The 15015-nt window shown below is 42.5% G+C and overlaps 1 protein-coding gene across 1 annotated transcript; it reads right to left on the reverse strand.

The window, feature by feature from the left end:
* Positions 1-10290: 10290 nt before the first annotated feature.
* Positions 10291-13543, reverse strand: LOC134745561 (sulfotransferase 1C4-like). The gene is made up of 6 exons (XM_063679635.1): positions 13471-13543; positions 13241-13352; positions 12366-12640; positions 11527-11621; positions 11051-11231; positions 10291-10419 (listed from the first exon to the last, which is right to left on the reverse strand). The coding sequence occupies exons 1-6, from the start codon at positions 13541-13543 to the stop codon at positions 10304-10306; spliced, it is 852 nt and encodes a 283-aa protein (XP_063535705.1). The 3' UTR covers positions 10291-10303.
* Between the last annotated feature and the right edge of the window lie 1472 nt (positions 13544-15015).

Raw genomic sequence — 15015 nt, forward strand, 5'->3', positions numbered from 1 at the left:
TAAGGATGACTCACGTTAGACCGGGCCGTGTCCGGGCCGGAGCTTCCAGCGCTTACTTTTCTATGACATGACAGGTGATCACGTGATGCTTTCCATAGAAAACGAAGCGCCGGAAGCTCCGGCCCGGACACGGCCCGGTCTAACGTGAGTCATCCTTTATGCATAGGTATGTCATAGATAGATAGATAAAGCGTTTATTTGTTTGCGTAAATACACACAATTTAGAAATATCGGCAAACAGAAGAGTACACAATTAAGAAAATACACAATCGATTAAAACAAAATACAAAATCTTATAAATATTAGTGACATAATACCAACAGGAATAGCGGAAAGACTTGCACTGTGTGCATTGCAGCAACAGCAAAAGGGTGCCGGCTAGGGGTCACAAAACCGTGCGTATTTCAGAAAACCGGTTCGGTTTTTGTGAAACAGCAAAACCGGATTTTTGCAATTGGCTGTAAACCCGGTGGCCAAGGCACTGATATTCTGCCGGAACCCAGATCACGTGATGTGTGTGATGTAAAATCATACTAGGTAGTCATTATAACATAGAGGTCACGTTAAATTGGTTCAATTATAGAGGCACAGTAATATAAGCAAGTGAATCTTGAGTTCATGGTTATGCAGACAAGCTTTTGAAGTGCTTTTATGTAAAAAGCTTCTCTTATGCACATTGCGTTTCTTAATTGTATCTATCTTTGTTAATTGAAAATTTTGCACAGTATGGTTGGACGAGTATTTTTACTTTTTTAGTACCTACATCATCATCATTGGCCTTGTCGTCTATTGCAGACGATTTTTAGGGTTCTTTACCCAAAGGGTAAAAACGGGACCCTATTACCATAGAGTAACTTATACTAGAGCGGTACTGTCATAGTAAATTTTGTAACCCCAGTAAATTCACTGCCATCTGTCGACACACTTTAAAACTAAAAATAAATATTTATAAAAATACGATAAAATGTATTTAAATATGGATAAATGATTTTTTTATTTGCATTAATTATTTTTATATGATTTTGACCCATGTTCTTTCACTGGTATGCGTTAAAATTATAAATAACAAACGAAATAGTCAACGCCCTCTATACGAGTGTAGGCCAAAACTAGTGGCGCCATCTGATCGAAAATCAAATTTTCGTGATTTTCGAGGCACGTTTTTTCCTTAGACTGTATCCATCTATTACGGAGTTATATCTATCTTTGCTATTACTAAGACTCCGCTGTCCGTCTGTCTGTCTGTCTGTCTGTCACCAGGCTGTATCTCATGAACCGTAATAGCTAGACAGTTGAAATTTTCACAGATGATGTATTTATGTTGCCGCTATAACAACAAATACTAAAAAGTACGGAACCCTCGGTGGGCGAGTCCGACTCGCACTTGGCCGGTTTTTTAGTAACTACACTGCCTATAATAATCGACTGCAAGATATTATTTTCATTTAATATATTCTTGCATTATTTCTACGGAGTCTACATTTTAAATGTTGTCACAAGCAGTTTACACTGTGAAATACCTACATGTTAATAATTAAGTTAGTACTTGACCATGAATTATCTATTTAACTGTTTCACAAAAATTGTATTATTAAATTCCAGACATCTCTATCTCTTTTGTATATAAATCTCACTATTCATACCCAAATCAAATTTTCTTTATCCATAACCCTTTAGTAGAAACCTTTGTCAAAGTCCAACTTAAAGCTGATGAGCCTTCAACAAAGAAACGTTTGACAATACAAAGTTAGTGAGACCATAGAGTAACTTATACTAGAGCGGTACTGTCATAGTAAATTTTGTAACCCCAGTATTCACTGCCATCTGTCGACACACTTTAAAACTAAAAATGAAGATTTATAAAAATACGATAGAATGTATTTAAATATAGATAAATGATTTTTTTATTTGCATTAATTATTTTTATGATTTTGACCCATGTTCTTTCACTGATATGCGTTAAAATTGTTAAATAACAAACGAAACCGTCAACGCCATCTATACGACTGTAGGCCAAAACTAGTAGCGCCCTCTGAACGAGAATCAAACTTTCTTGATTTTCGAGGCACGTTTTTTCCTTAGACTGTATCCATCTATTACGGAGTTATATCTATCTTTGGTGAGACTGAGCTTAGTTTGTATGTTCGTGCGGTTTCAGACTAGCGTATTTTCACGCGCGTATACGATCGTTTCAGCAAACGTCCGTATACGCGCTTAGCGCCTACATTTAGCACTTCATAAATGCGGACGCTCGTATACGAGCTTAGCTTATACCGCCGTGTGCGTTCGAACCGGTGCGTGTCAGCTCGCACGGCACGAGCTTGTATTTACGAGCTTATCAATGCGAAAACGCTCGTACAAATGACACGCGTGGGAAAAGACGAGCGTATATGCTCCTACGCGCGCTTCTAAAAACGAGCTTATACGCTCGTATAAAACGCTAATCTGAAACCGCCAAGCGAAAGTTGCAATGCAATAAAAGTCATATAACTTTTATTGCATAACCATTTTCTAAAATGTGTTTGACGTTTGACCCACATACTTATGGTTTTCTTAGAATTCGATTATTGGTTTTATTAGTGCATTTATTTATAAAAACGAAGTACTGAACCTTAAACCATAGAGTAACTTATACTAGAGCGGTACTGTCATAGTAAATTTTGTAACCCCAGTAAATTAACTGCCATCTGTCGACACACTTTAAAACTAAAAATGAAGATTTATAAAAATACGATAGAATGTATTTAAATATAGATAAATGATTTTTTTTATTTGCATTAATTATTTTTATGATTTTGACCCATGTTCTTTCACTGATATGCGTTAAAATTGTTAAATAACAAAAGAAACCGTCAACGACATCTATACGACTGTAGGCCAAAACTAGTAGCGCCCTCTGAACGAGAATCAAATTTTCTTGATTTTCGAGGCACGTTTTTTCCTTAGACTGTATCCATCTATTACGGAGTTATATCTATCTTTGGTTAAACTAACTGGCTTGATATGCTCTTGGCCGATTTTTATTCATTTCCCTCTCTTCACTCTTATCTTCTCTTCTTCTCTTTTTCGCTCTTGTATTTTCCTAAGGTACTCGGGAATTCATTTGCGTAATAACTCACATTATTCTTATTTTTTCTGCAAATTTACAAAAACGCCGTATAAATCTTTGGATGGTACTTAATTTGTTTTATGATAGACTGCTCTAAGCCCCACTTACGTAGGGGAGAGCGGAACAAATCGAGGTAGCGGGCAAAACGGAGTACTCGCCTTTTAGTCAAAACACAATGCATTGGTTACCATACAATTAGCCGTAATAATAAAAAAGCGTTCTCTAACTTTATAGTAATAAATCGCTTTAACACTAAAGCTAACACTAATCTTAATAATGACATAATGTCATATGGTATGTACTGTCATAGGGACCATTTCTTGTGACAGTTTATCCAAGTCGGCTTCCGGTTTCGAGCGCCATCTTGATAGTAGCCACTTAATTAATTCCTTTGTTTTTTTGCTCATTAATATCATAGAGTAACTTATACTAGAGCGGTACTCTCATAGTAAATTTTGTAACCCCAGTAAATTCACTGCCATCTGTCGACACACTTTAAAACTAAAAATAAATATTTATAAAAATACGATAAAATGTATTTCATCATCATCATCATGTCAGCCGATAGACGTCCACTGCTGGACATAGGCCTCCCCCAAGGCTCGCCACTCCGACCGATCCTGTGCCGCTCGCATCCACCGAATTCCCGCGACCTTCACCAGGTCGTCGCTCCACCTCGTTGGATGTATTAAATGTATTTAAATATGGATAAATGATTTTTTTTATTTGCATTGATTATTTTTATGATTTTGACCCATGTTCTTTCACTGATATGCGTTAAAATTGTTAAATAACAAACGAAACCGTCAACGCCATCTATACGACAGTAGGCCAAAGCTAGTAGCGCCCTCTGAATCAAATTCTCTTGATTTTCGAGGCACGTTTTTTCCTTAGACTGTATCCATCTATCACGGAGTTATATCTATCTTTGTTAATATTGTTAAGTGTAATATCGATAACTCATTATACAGTAAAATAATGTGGTAGTGTGCAGTGAATGGAGAATTAATCTTGAAGCGCGTTTAACCGTTTGGACCCGGGTATGTCCTTAAACTACGTCCAACAAGAGAGGTAGGGCACAGCGTTATGTCATCACGCTTGAATTTGGAGCAGCCCAACTGGAGAAGTACCTCCACCTTACAGAAGACCACAGCCATAATAGCACTGCTGCCTACTTTGTAGGCATGTAGTGTTGTGTTCCTGATGGTGAGTAAGGTTCCCAGATAGCTCCAACCCCCAAACCCCCCCTTTCTAATGATGATGGCGCAGTTAAAGAGGTTACCCCAGGAGGGTACCAGTTGCTGCACTAGCGCTGGAGAACCCCTCACTGGGCTTCCATGCTCAGGTAACATTTTGCCTGAGCGTGGACGCCGAGGCCGCCCCGTTTCGTACTCTGGGGGGGGCAAAACCGCGCTCATCCATCTGTCATCTGCCCGAGGCAAGAGCAAAGCAACTTCGGCACCCCTTGCCACGCTGGCCGTGGACTTCTGCAACATCAGGGGTTTACATTCCAACCTTAATGCTGTCCACCTACACCTCGAGACAGCAAAGCCGGCCTTGCTCTTTTTGACCGAGACGCAGATAGCGTCTCCGGCGGACACATCTTACCTCTCCTACCCTGGGTACGGACTGGAACACTCCTTTTCGCCTAGGGCTGGGGTGTGCGTGTACGTTAGAGACGATATCAGTTTTCGTCGCCTCAACAATCTTGAAGGTAGGGACCTCTCCACCTTATGGCTGCGTATAGACAACGATCACCATCCCCGTGTCTATTCGTGCCTATATAGGTCCCATAGCGGTGATGCCGAAACTGACCGACTCATTGAGCAGATCCAAACGGCTGCAGACTCTGTGCAGCAGCAGATCCCTTCCGCTGAGATCATTGTACTTGGTGATTTTAATGCCCACAACGCCGAATGGCTCGGCTCTAGCAAGACTGATCATGCGGGCAGATCTGTTTATAACTTTGCTCTGGCATATGGCTTGACACAATTGGTTACTGCGCCTACGCGAATCCCAGATGTGGAAGGCCATGAACCTTCCCTGTTGGACCTTCTGCTGACCTCTCATCCGGTTGACTACAATGTATTCGTTGAAGCCCCACTCGGTTCCTCGGATCATTGCTTGATCCGGAGTACGGTGCCACTCGCGTACCCGCCGCGTCGGCGAGTTGCTCGTGGCCGCCGTGTGTGGCACTATAGGTCAGCAGATTGGGACGGGATGCGGTCCTTCTTTGCATCCTACCCTTGGAGGCAGGTTTGCTTCACGCCGGATGATCCCAACGTCGTTGCTGATTCTGTTGCTGACGTGGTGCTGCAGGGAATGGAGCTTTTCATTCCGTCCTCTGTGGTCCCTGTTGGTGGCAAATCCCAACCTTGGTTTGGTCGTTTCTGCAAAGAGGCCTCTCGCCGAAAGCAGGAATGTTACCAGGCCTGGGTAGACGCAGCGGCAGTACGGGATGTAAAGACTAGCGCATTAAAAAAGAAGTTTAACTTTGCCTCCAGGTCCTTCAAAAGAGTTATTGCCAGAGCAAAGTCGCTGCACATTGGTAGAATTGGCGAGAAATTAGAGCGCCTCCCGTCGGGAACTCGTGCGTTCTGGTCTCTTGCCAAAGCTATCCAGGGGAATTTCTGCACGCCATCTTTTCCACCTCTGCACACGGAGAATGATTCATTGGCCCACGACGCAAAAGACAAAGCCGATCTTCTGGGCAAACTCTTTGCGTCCAACTCGACTTTGGATGACGGGGGAAACGCGCCGCCGACCATACCGCGGTGCGAGAGCTATATGCCGGATGTCCGGTTCAAACAAAGCTCGGTGCGCAAAGCACTTCTTTCCCTCGACACTCATAAGTCGAGTGGGCCCGATGGAATCCCTGCGGTTGTGCTGAAGATGTGTGCTCCCGAGTTGGCACCGGTCTTAACGCGTCTTTTTCGGCTCTCTTACTCTTCCGGCGTAGTCCCGACCTCGTGGAAGTCAGCTTTGGTGCACCCGATCCCTAAAAAAGGCGACCGCTCAAATCCATCCAACTACAGGCCAATAGCTATAACCTCCCTTTTCTCGAAGATAATGGAGTCCATTATCAACTGCCAGCTCCTTCGGTACCTAGAGGACCACCAGTTGCTTAGTGACCGACAATACGGTTTCCGTAGAGGCCGCTCGGCTGGTGATCTTCTAGTCTACCTGACACATCGTTGGGCACAGGCAATCGAGACAAAGGGTGAAGCATTGGCTGTTAGTTTGGATATAGCGAAGGCCTTCGATCGCGTCTGGCACAAAGCACTTCTTTCGAAGCTACCATCTTATGGGCTTCCCGAGAGATTATGTGTATGGGTCAGTAGCTTTCTAGCAGACAGAAGCATAAAGGTCGTAGTTGACGGCGAATGCTCAGACTCCATGTCTGTGAATGCTGGTGTCCCCCAAGGCTGTGTGCTATCACCCACGCTATTCCTTCTGCATATCAATGACATGCTGCAAATCAGCGGAATTCATTGTTATGCTGATGATAGTACGGGTGATGCCTCTTACACCGGCCGCACCAATATCTCTCGGGAAAACGTCATCGAGAGCCGGAACAAACTTGTGTCTGAAATTGAGACTTCCCTAGAAGAAATCTCTGAATGGGGTCGACTAAACTTAGTCCGTTTTAACCCTGCCAAGACACAGGTTTGCGCGTTTACCGCAAAAAAGTTAGAATTTGTCGTATCACCTCGTTTTGAGAGCACTCCCCTGACTGCCGCAGCCAGTATCGGAATCCTCGGCGTCGACATTTCGAGTGAAGTCCAGTTCCGCGGCCATTTAGAGGGTAAGGCCAAATTAGCCTCAAAAAAGCTCGGTGTGCTCAACAGATCGAGACAGTATTTCACGCCGGCCCACCGCCTACAGCTGTATAAAGCGCAGGTTCGCCCACACATGGAATACTGTTCTCATCTATGGGCAGGGGCACCCCAATACCAGCTTCTCCCTCTGGACCGCATCCAGCGAAGAGCGGCTCGAATTGTCGACTGCCAGCGTACTTCGGAACGGCTTGACTCCTTGGCGCTGCGTAGAGATGTGGCCTCGCTCTGCATTTTCTATCGCGTGTATAACGGGGAGTGCTCCGAGGAATTGTTCGGATTAATCCCTGCAGCTTCTTTTCGCCATCGCCCTACGCGAAAACATTACCATCCTCACCACTTAGATGGTTGGCAGTCCTCAACTGTACGTTTCTCTAGAAACTTCCTGCCTCGCACAGCCAAACTGTGGAATGAACTGTCGCCTGCGGTATTTCCGGACCGATATGACCTTCAAACCTTCAAGAAAAGAGCGTATTCCCATCTTAAAGGCCGGCAACGCACTTACAACCCCTCTGGTGTTGCGGGTGTCCATGGGCGGCGGTAATCGCTTTCCATCAGGTGATCCGTCTGCTCGTTTGCCTCCTATTTCATAAAAAAAAAAAAAAAAAAAAAAAAAACCACCAAATTGGAGTCAACGGCCGGTAGTCCACGTGCTACTTGTAAAGTCGCTATAAATCACCGTATTACACAGTCTTGTACAGTCGCCATCAGATATATCGGAGCGCCCGAGGTGTTCACAATATCTGAACACACACTCTAACGCCTAATAGAGGCGTGTTCAGATATTTGTGAGAGCCTTGACCACTCAGATATATCTGATGGCGACTGTACTAACCGTACAATTTTAGTAGTATTTCAAGCTCCTAAGACCTTGATACTGGCGAAATGGTCCCACTGGACTGAAGCCATAATTTTAAAAGAATGAAGGTTTTTCCAAGTCCGTTAGAGTGCGTGTCCAGATAGTTTTGAGCACCTCGGCCTCTCCGATATATCTAATCGCGACTGTACCAACAATGTAAACGTGTGCGCTACCTTTTTTATAACAAATGGTACAACGTAAAAAGGTTCAAATACACTTTCGAGTACATTTCACACTCCATCCAGCAGGTATGAGTCCCCACTGAGCCTAGTCAGAAATTGAGATTAATGTCCTCTGCCATCTATCACTCGGTAAGTGGATTTTGTGAAACCGGCGCGATCTGTTCCTACTGCTTTGCGAGCGCAAGTGAGACCGTTTTCGGTGAACCTACCCACTTGGTTTTTTTCTTCGGTAGGTGTAGTCAACCTTTTTATATTATGATTTCGATTAAGATTTTAATATTTGGCTTGAATGGGGTCAACAATTGTTAAAGGTTTTTATAGATGGTATAGATAGGTTTTACCTCTTGTAACCTTTTTCCTTTAGTATTATTATTATTACGAGCCTATTGTGTCCCACTGCTGGGCAAAGGCCTCCCCCCTCTTCTTCCACTCCTCCCGGTTTGAGCTACATCTGGCCAGTCGCTCAAAAAGGAGTCCAGGTTATCCCGCCATCCATTTCCTTTAGTATATACCACGTATATACCTACACAGCGCACTCGATCAGTAGGGACGGTGCGGTTGGTTCTGCAGTCAAAGATCCTCAAAAACTAAACGTATCGAAAGTTTATTCAACTTAATACGCAAGTAACCCATTAAAAATAATTTTAAAATCATAAACTGAAATAGATGTGATATATTAAAGAAAAACTGACGAAGCCCTCCAGTGGTGAAGGCCGGATTCGAACCGGCGTCTTTAGCAATCCGGGCTAACGCCTTGAACCCCTAGGCCACCCGGCCACGGCGGAACCGGTCCCAATTTCTCGACTATATGCTATCTTACTAAGACTAGGCGTCTTTGACCAACTAAGGGCGAGCAGTACGCGCTTGCATCTATACGAATTCCTTACGGAATTACGATATAGCGAGAGAAATTGGTGGTGGACTATTTAATAATAGTTATTTGTTATACAAGGGTGCAAAGTTGTATTTTACCCGCGAGTGTGGAATTGAAACACGAGCAAGCGAAAGGATTCTATAGTTAAAATAGAATCCTGAGCGTAGCGAGTGTTTCAACACACGAGAAGTTAAATACATTTGCACCCGTGTATAACACAAAACTTTTCCCCTCGCTATAGCGAGGAAAGTGCAACATCCACAGGCGCTAGATCATCTTCATCACTGGAATCACTCATTTTTAACGATAATATGATATTATAACAGAAAACTCTGGAAGTTGTGTAATTTTACGTGTGGGAGTCGGTGAGAATTTTTTTGTTAAAGGGCCCTCCACACCCATGCGCGAAACGCGGCGTGAAGCCGCGAACGTGAGTGTGGAGTCTAGTTCGCTAATCAGCGAAATCGACTCCACACTCATGTTCGCGGCTTCGCGCCGCGATTCGCGCATGGGTGTGGAGGGCCGTTAACAATGTTGACATTTCTGACGATGCGTTTTGAAATTGCATCGACTCGACTTGTGCGTTCAGAATTACATTCAACAGCATTTAAAAAAACAAATGTTTCTAGGAATTTAAGGTTTATGACTTAAAATCATTAAATAAAGCTAAATTTGTTTTTTTTTTATTAAATTCTCAAACCATTTATTTATGATAATTAATATCGAATGAACCATTATTATGAGCCTTTTACGTTTTGTTATCTGTCAATAGCTACTTAAACACGCTCCATTCAAGGTCAAATTACTTTCCTCACTAGTAGATAAAATGCGTTTTTCCGCTTGTTTTAAAGGATAAGAGGAAAGGAAGACGGCTTTCCGAGCTAGTGAGGGGAAAAATAATTTGATTCGTTCCCAAAGTTGTGTAATTTTAATATGTTTGAGTGTCACGAGAGTTTGAGACAGGGTCTATTAATTTTAATTATTTAAGTACCAACGAGTGCTCTTCGTTGGCAGGCGTTTGGAATGAGCCACAATTTGTCTGCTCTCAGATCGGAAGAGATGAAGGGACTAGGACGCGAATATATTAATCATTTCACTGTAAAGCGATTTCACAATCGACTCCTGATTAAGGACTCCCTGATAGAGGTTCTTGTAAGTATTTTAATTGTAAAAGTAAAAAAGGTTAATTAAAATTTCGGGTGCGTGGTGGTGGTGGTGGTGGGTGATTTTGCGCGCAACGAGCGACGAGGCGGGCGGCGGAGTGCACGACGTACAGCCGCCGCGGACACTCGTGCCTGAGGAAGGATTCCCGAAGAATCCGAAACATGTCGCCAAAAGCGACTAAAAATAATAGTGTGAGTGAAACCGTACTGATCTAATTACTTTGAAATATGTCTCACAATAGTTTAATAGTATAATTATGTAACAAAATATAGACCTCGTCTAAAAATCGGTGTCAGGGAAGCGCAGACCGCAGTCGGAAAGATTCTCGCGCATCCACTGCTGCGCTTGCGCCGTCATCTCTTCGTCGAAGTGCTCTTGCCAGCCACCACATTTGCCTGAAACCATAACATTGCTTAATATTTCTGTAAAAATTCAACTATCTTATCTATCTATTACGGAGACGAACTCTTAGGGTCGGTTAATTGTATGGAAAGTTTTATAGTAAACCGCCGCCGCCGCCGCCTTATATGGATAAGCTCGCCTTTGTACCTAAATTTATATGAATTTCATGTTAACATTTTTTTTTGTACAATATAAAGTGGTTTACTACTACTTAGTTAGATTTCGATACCATTCCCAACAAACAATTAGGTGACACTTAACACTTTATTTGTAACTAAAAGACGTAAAACGACGCTATATTAACGGTTTTATAGGTCACAGTTGTAAAAAAGGGTTTACAACAGTTAGTTATCTCATAGAGAGGTATTGTAGCTATTTTGACGTTATAATACAGCCTAGGCAGTTTGCTGATAAGACCATCCCGTTTCGTCATTTCCCCCCACTTTAGATACTAACGGCCCAATTCGAACAATGCTCATATGTCACGGCGATACGATACCGATCTCTCAGTCAAAAGTAACATTTCTTCAACCAAAAACGTCACTTTTGACACTGATCGGTATCGTATCGCTGTGACATCTTATAAGCATTGCTCGAATTGGGCCGTATATTCATCGATTGTACCTTTCCGTATGAAGCTCTCAGCGTCAGGGTCGCCAACTCTTCGAGTCAGCCATTCCAGATTCACAGACGGATTCTTACGGAAGTTGTCTATGCTCAAATGCTGGCAGAGCTTCACGATTTGCTCGTCCGTTACTTTTTCACCGAGAAATGTTGCCATGCGTTTAATACATGAGGGCAAATCCTGCAAGGAAATATTGAATAGGGGATATTACTGCAATGTTCTGTCACCAGAGTGCAGGACTAGCCTTTTTAGTAAAACATAGAGTAACTTATACATACTGTACCTTTAACAGGTTTTTGACAAGTTTTCAGAGATAATAAAATATGACATTGATGCATCAAGGCGGTTTGCTTACAGAGGACCGACCGGGATACGCGAATCCGAAAATTCGCTATCTGCCTCTTTATCGCTCGAATATGCAAGAGTGACAGAAATGTTAGATAAAGAAATTTTCTTGTTTCACGATAAAATGTACCTTTGATAAATCCTCATAAAAGATGAAGAGCATATGTGGATGGTGACGTAATGCCCATGCCTCCTTTAAATGAGTGAAGAATGGAGACCAGTGGACTGAAAAAAAAATTGAAAAAAATCTCAGTAGTTACATTTCATGTATGTCGATATTTCATTTTGGCAATCTCGTTTTTGCTAGAAAAATGCCAACCGGGAAAATTGGCAATCAAGACATAGTATATACAAGTAGTTATAGACGTGCCCACCGAGCGCCCGGGGGTAAGAGAAAGAATATTCATAAAATATTTGGGCAGCATAGGATTTTTTCTCCTACACTTATAAATTTCGGTATTTCGCTATCGCCTCCTACCTATGATGCCACCAGGTCGGTGATAAGGACAAAGCAATGGCACTATTCTCTTTCCTCTTATAGGAATCGCAATAAGACTATCTTTCTCTATCAAAGAGTGTCAGTCCCTTGTTGGCAATCAAATTTGAATCATTGGTATTAGAAAATAGAGTCGAATTTATTTTGTTTTAATATCGAACGATATAAAACAAAAGCAAACCTGTTCCATTGAACTAAGATTCAAATTTCAAGACTAAGATTCAAGAGGCTATAAGGCTTAGAACGCACTGCGGTTTTTTCTTGCGGTTTCAGTCTAATTTCTTGCGATTTCTGTCTTTTAAGTGCGTGCGCTTATAAAGCATGCCGTACGTTTACATTTTTTGCGGTTGCGGAACCGCTTATGAGAAAACCGCAGTGCGTTCTAAGCCTAAATGAGTCCCGTTCATTGGACGCTCTGCCACTAGGTATTATCAAAGTTTAATACAATATAATATTTTATAATATTTACTTACGTAAATCTTTAATGAAGAGTCTCCAAAACAATTTAAAGTTTCCGACATCATTTTTAAATAATTTCATGTACTTATAATAAGAGACTGCCACGTCCCTAGGATCACGGGCCACGTACACGACTTTAGCAATGTCCAGAAGATTCCGTGGCAACAGGGACAAGGGAAAATGATTCTTAATGAACCGAGGAGAAGGTGCATTTTCCAACGCTTCCATGACACTGGGCCTCCTTTCAGTGAGTATTGCTTGCAATTCTGTATTCGTCAACTGTCTGACTCTGTAACAAGGTGGTATATTTAGATAATAGTTATTTGTTATGCAAGTCTGCAAAGTGGTTATTTGGCGTGAGTGTTAAAATTGAAAGCTGAGCGAGCGAAGGAATCTAAGATTGAACCATGAGCGAAGCGAACGATTCAAAGATAGATTCCTGAGCGTAGCGAGGCTTTCAAGACACGAGACGCCAAATAACATTGCAGCTGTGAGGAACACACAACTTCTCACCTCACTACAGCGAGGAAAATGTGAGATGCAAGGAAAAAAAATCATTTAAAAAAAAAACATTTAATTTTGCCCTCTATTTAACATATCAAATTTAAGACAACTAGAAAAGCGCACATATCGTTTTCGAAATTCAAATTACTTTTGCACGTTAGCGGATAAAATAGACTTTTGCACGCAGATTTCGCGCTATAAACTGAGGTTTTCCGAGCGAGTGAGGTAAAAAATTTCTTTGCACTACATATAATATTATGGTGCTACTTTCCCGCACTAGTGCGGGAATAAGTAGTCGCGTTTTAATTTATCACTACCCTACTACTCGTTACGAATTTCCTACTTTCCCCACTTGTATCGTGAATAACTATTATTTAAAACTCACCCGGTAAAAATATATCTCTCCGGCAGCATGCTTTTCGATGCCTTGTCGTAATCAAGGTTGTTTTTAAGCAGCCAAACCAATTCCTGTGTCCATGTTGTGCCTGTTATAGATAAAAGATAAAGATAAAAGATATTTAATTTATTCGTGACGATCACAACACAAGTACGAACATGTACAGACAACAACAGCAATAAAACACAGACAACAGGGGTGAGACAGGGAGGGCTAACATCGCCTCTCCTTTTCAACCTCTACGTGAACGAGCTGATCGAGGCACTCAGCAGGGCACATGTCGGTTGCCATATAGGTGATGTGCGTTTTAATAATATAAGTTACGCGGACTTCATGGCGCTGCTGGGACCTTCGGCTGACGCGGTACGACAGCTCGTTTCTATATGTGAGGAATACGCCGAGCAGCATGGTCTAAAATACAGCACGGCCAAAAGTGAGCTGGTCATTTTCAAAACTCGTAAGTACAACCCGTCTACGGAGCCGAGGATCATGCTGTGTGGCGTACCCCTAAAAGTTGTCGATCGCTTCAAGTATCTGGGGCATATGCTTACAGATGACTTGAAGGACGATCTAGATCTGGAAAGAGAGAGAAGAGCGACGGCAGTGAGAGGCAACATGCTCGCCCGCAGGTTCGCACGGTGTAACAAAGCAGTTAAATTGACGCTCTTTAGAGCCTACTGCCAGACTTTCTACACGAGCAGCCTGTGGGTGAGGTTTACACAACGGGCCTATAACGCATTGCGCGTTCAATATAATAACATCTTGAGGATGCTGTTGCGGCTGCCGAAGCACTGCAGCGCGTCCGGCATGTTCGCTGAGGCGCGAGTAGATGACTTTTTCGCCATTAGGCGGAAAAGAATCGCCTCCATGCTGAGACGGGTGCGCGGCAGCAGCAACAGTCTTCTCAGGGTGTTGGCCGAGCGCCTCGACTGCCCTGTTACGAAGTTTTGGGTGGAGGTGGCCATTGGGAGAACGAAATAAAGCATGGCAACCTGCGCTCCTGGTCTCCGAGTGGCCACGTCTAACCAAATACCTAGCTTTTAGTTTTTACTTAGAGATAAATATTTTTTAGTTGTACTATTATTAATTAATTTAGTACTTAACATAGTTTTTTAGGTTTTTTTATACTAACACCGTTATGGATCAATGCAGATCTGAAATAAACGATTTTTATTTATTTATTTTATTTTATTAAAAGAAGAAATCATCAAGTGTGCATCACGAAATGGACCCCTCAGCATATGCTAGCTATAAAGCCAGCGCTGGTCTTCCGTGGGGCCCATTCGGTGATGCCACCTGGTGGTGGTGGTGGTGGGTGGCTGGTGGTGACTGGTGGTGATGGTGGTTTATACGTGAAAAAATACACTCCAGATTTTATTAAAACATCCATTGCATTGCTAACCGAATACCATAAATTCATCAATGTCCAATTTCACTAAATGACTACACGACGTTCAGCCATCTAGTTAAACGCTATAGTTGGTCTTCAGCCAATTAATTAAATACCGGCATTTAATGAATAGACTAGACGTTTAATTAGCTGGCTAAATTAACCAGTTGGCTGCGACAAATATACTGAGAATTCTTACCAGAGCGAGGAAACGTGATAACCCAGACGTCGTCAGGTCGAATTGTCATAGTCTTAAACTGGTCGGCGTCATCCTTGTATGTAGTCGGTAACAGGTAACCAGCATCGCCGAAACGGCTAGATTCGGACCATTCTGCAATAACATAACCAGTGGCGTAACTAGGGGGGGCAGAGG

The sequence above is a fragment of the Cydia strobilella genome, chromosome 11, assembly GCF_947568885.1.
Source record: "Cydia strobilella chromosome 11, ilCydStro3.1, whole genome shotgun sequence".
NCBI lineage: Eukaryota > Metazoa > Arthropoda > Insecta > Lepidoptera > Tortricidae > Cydia > Cydia strobilella.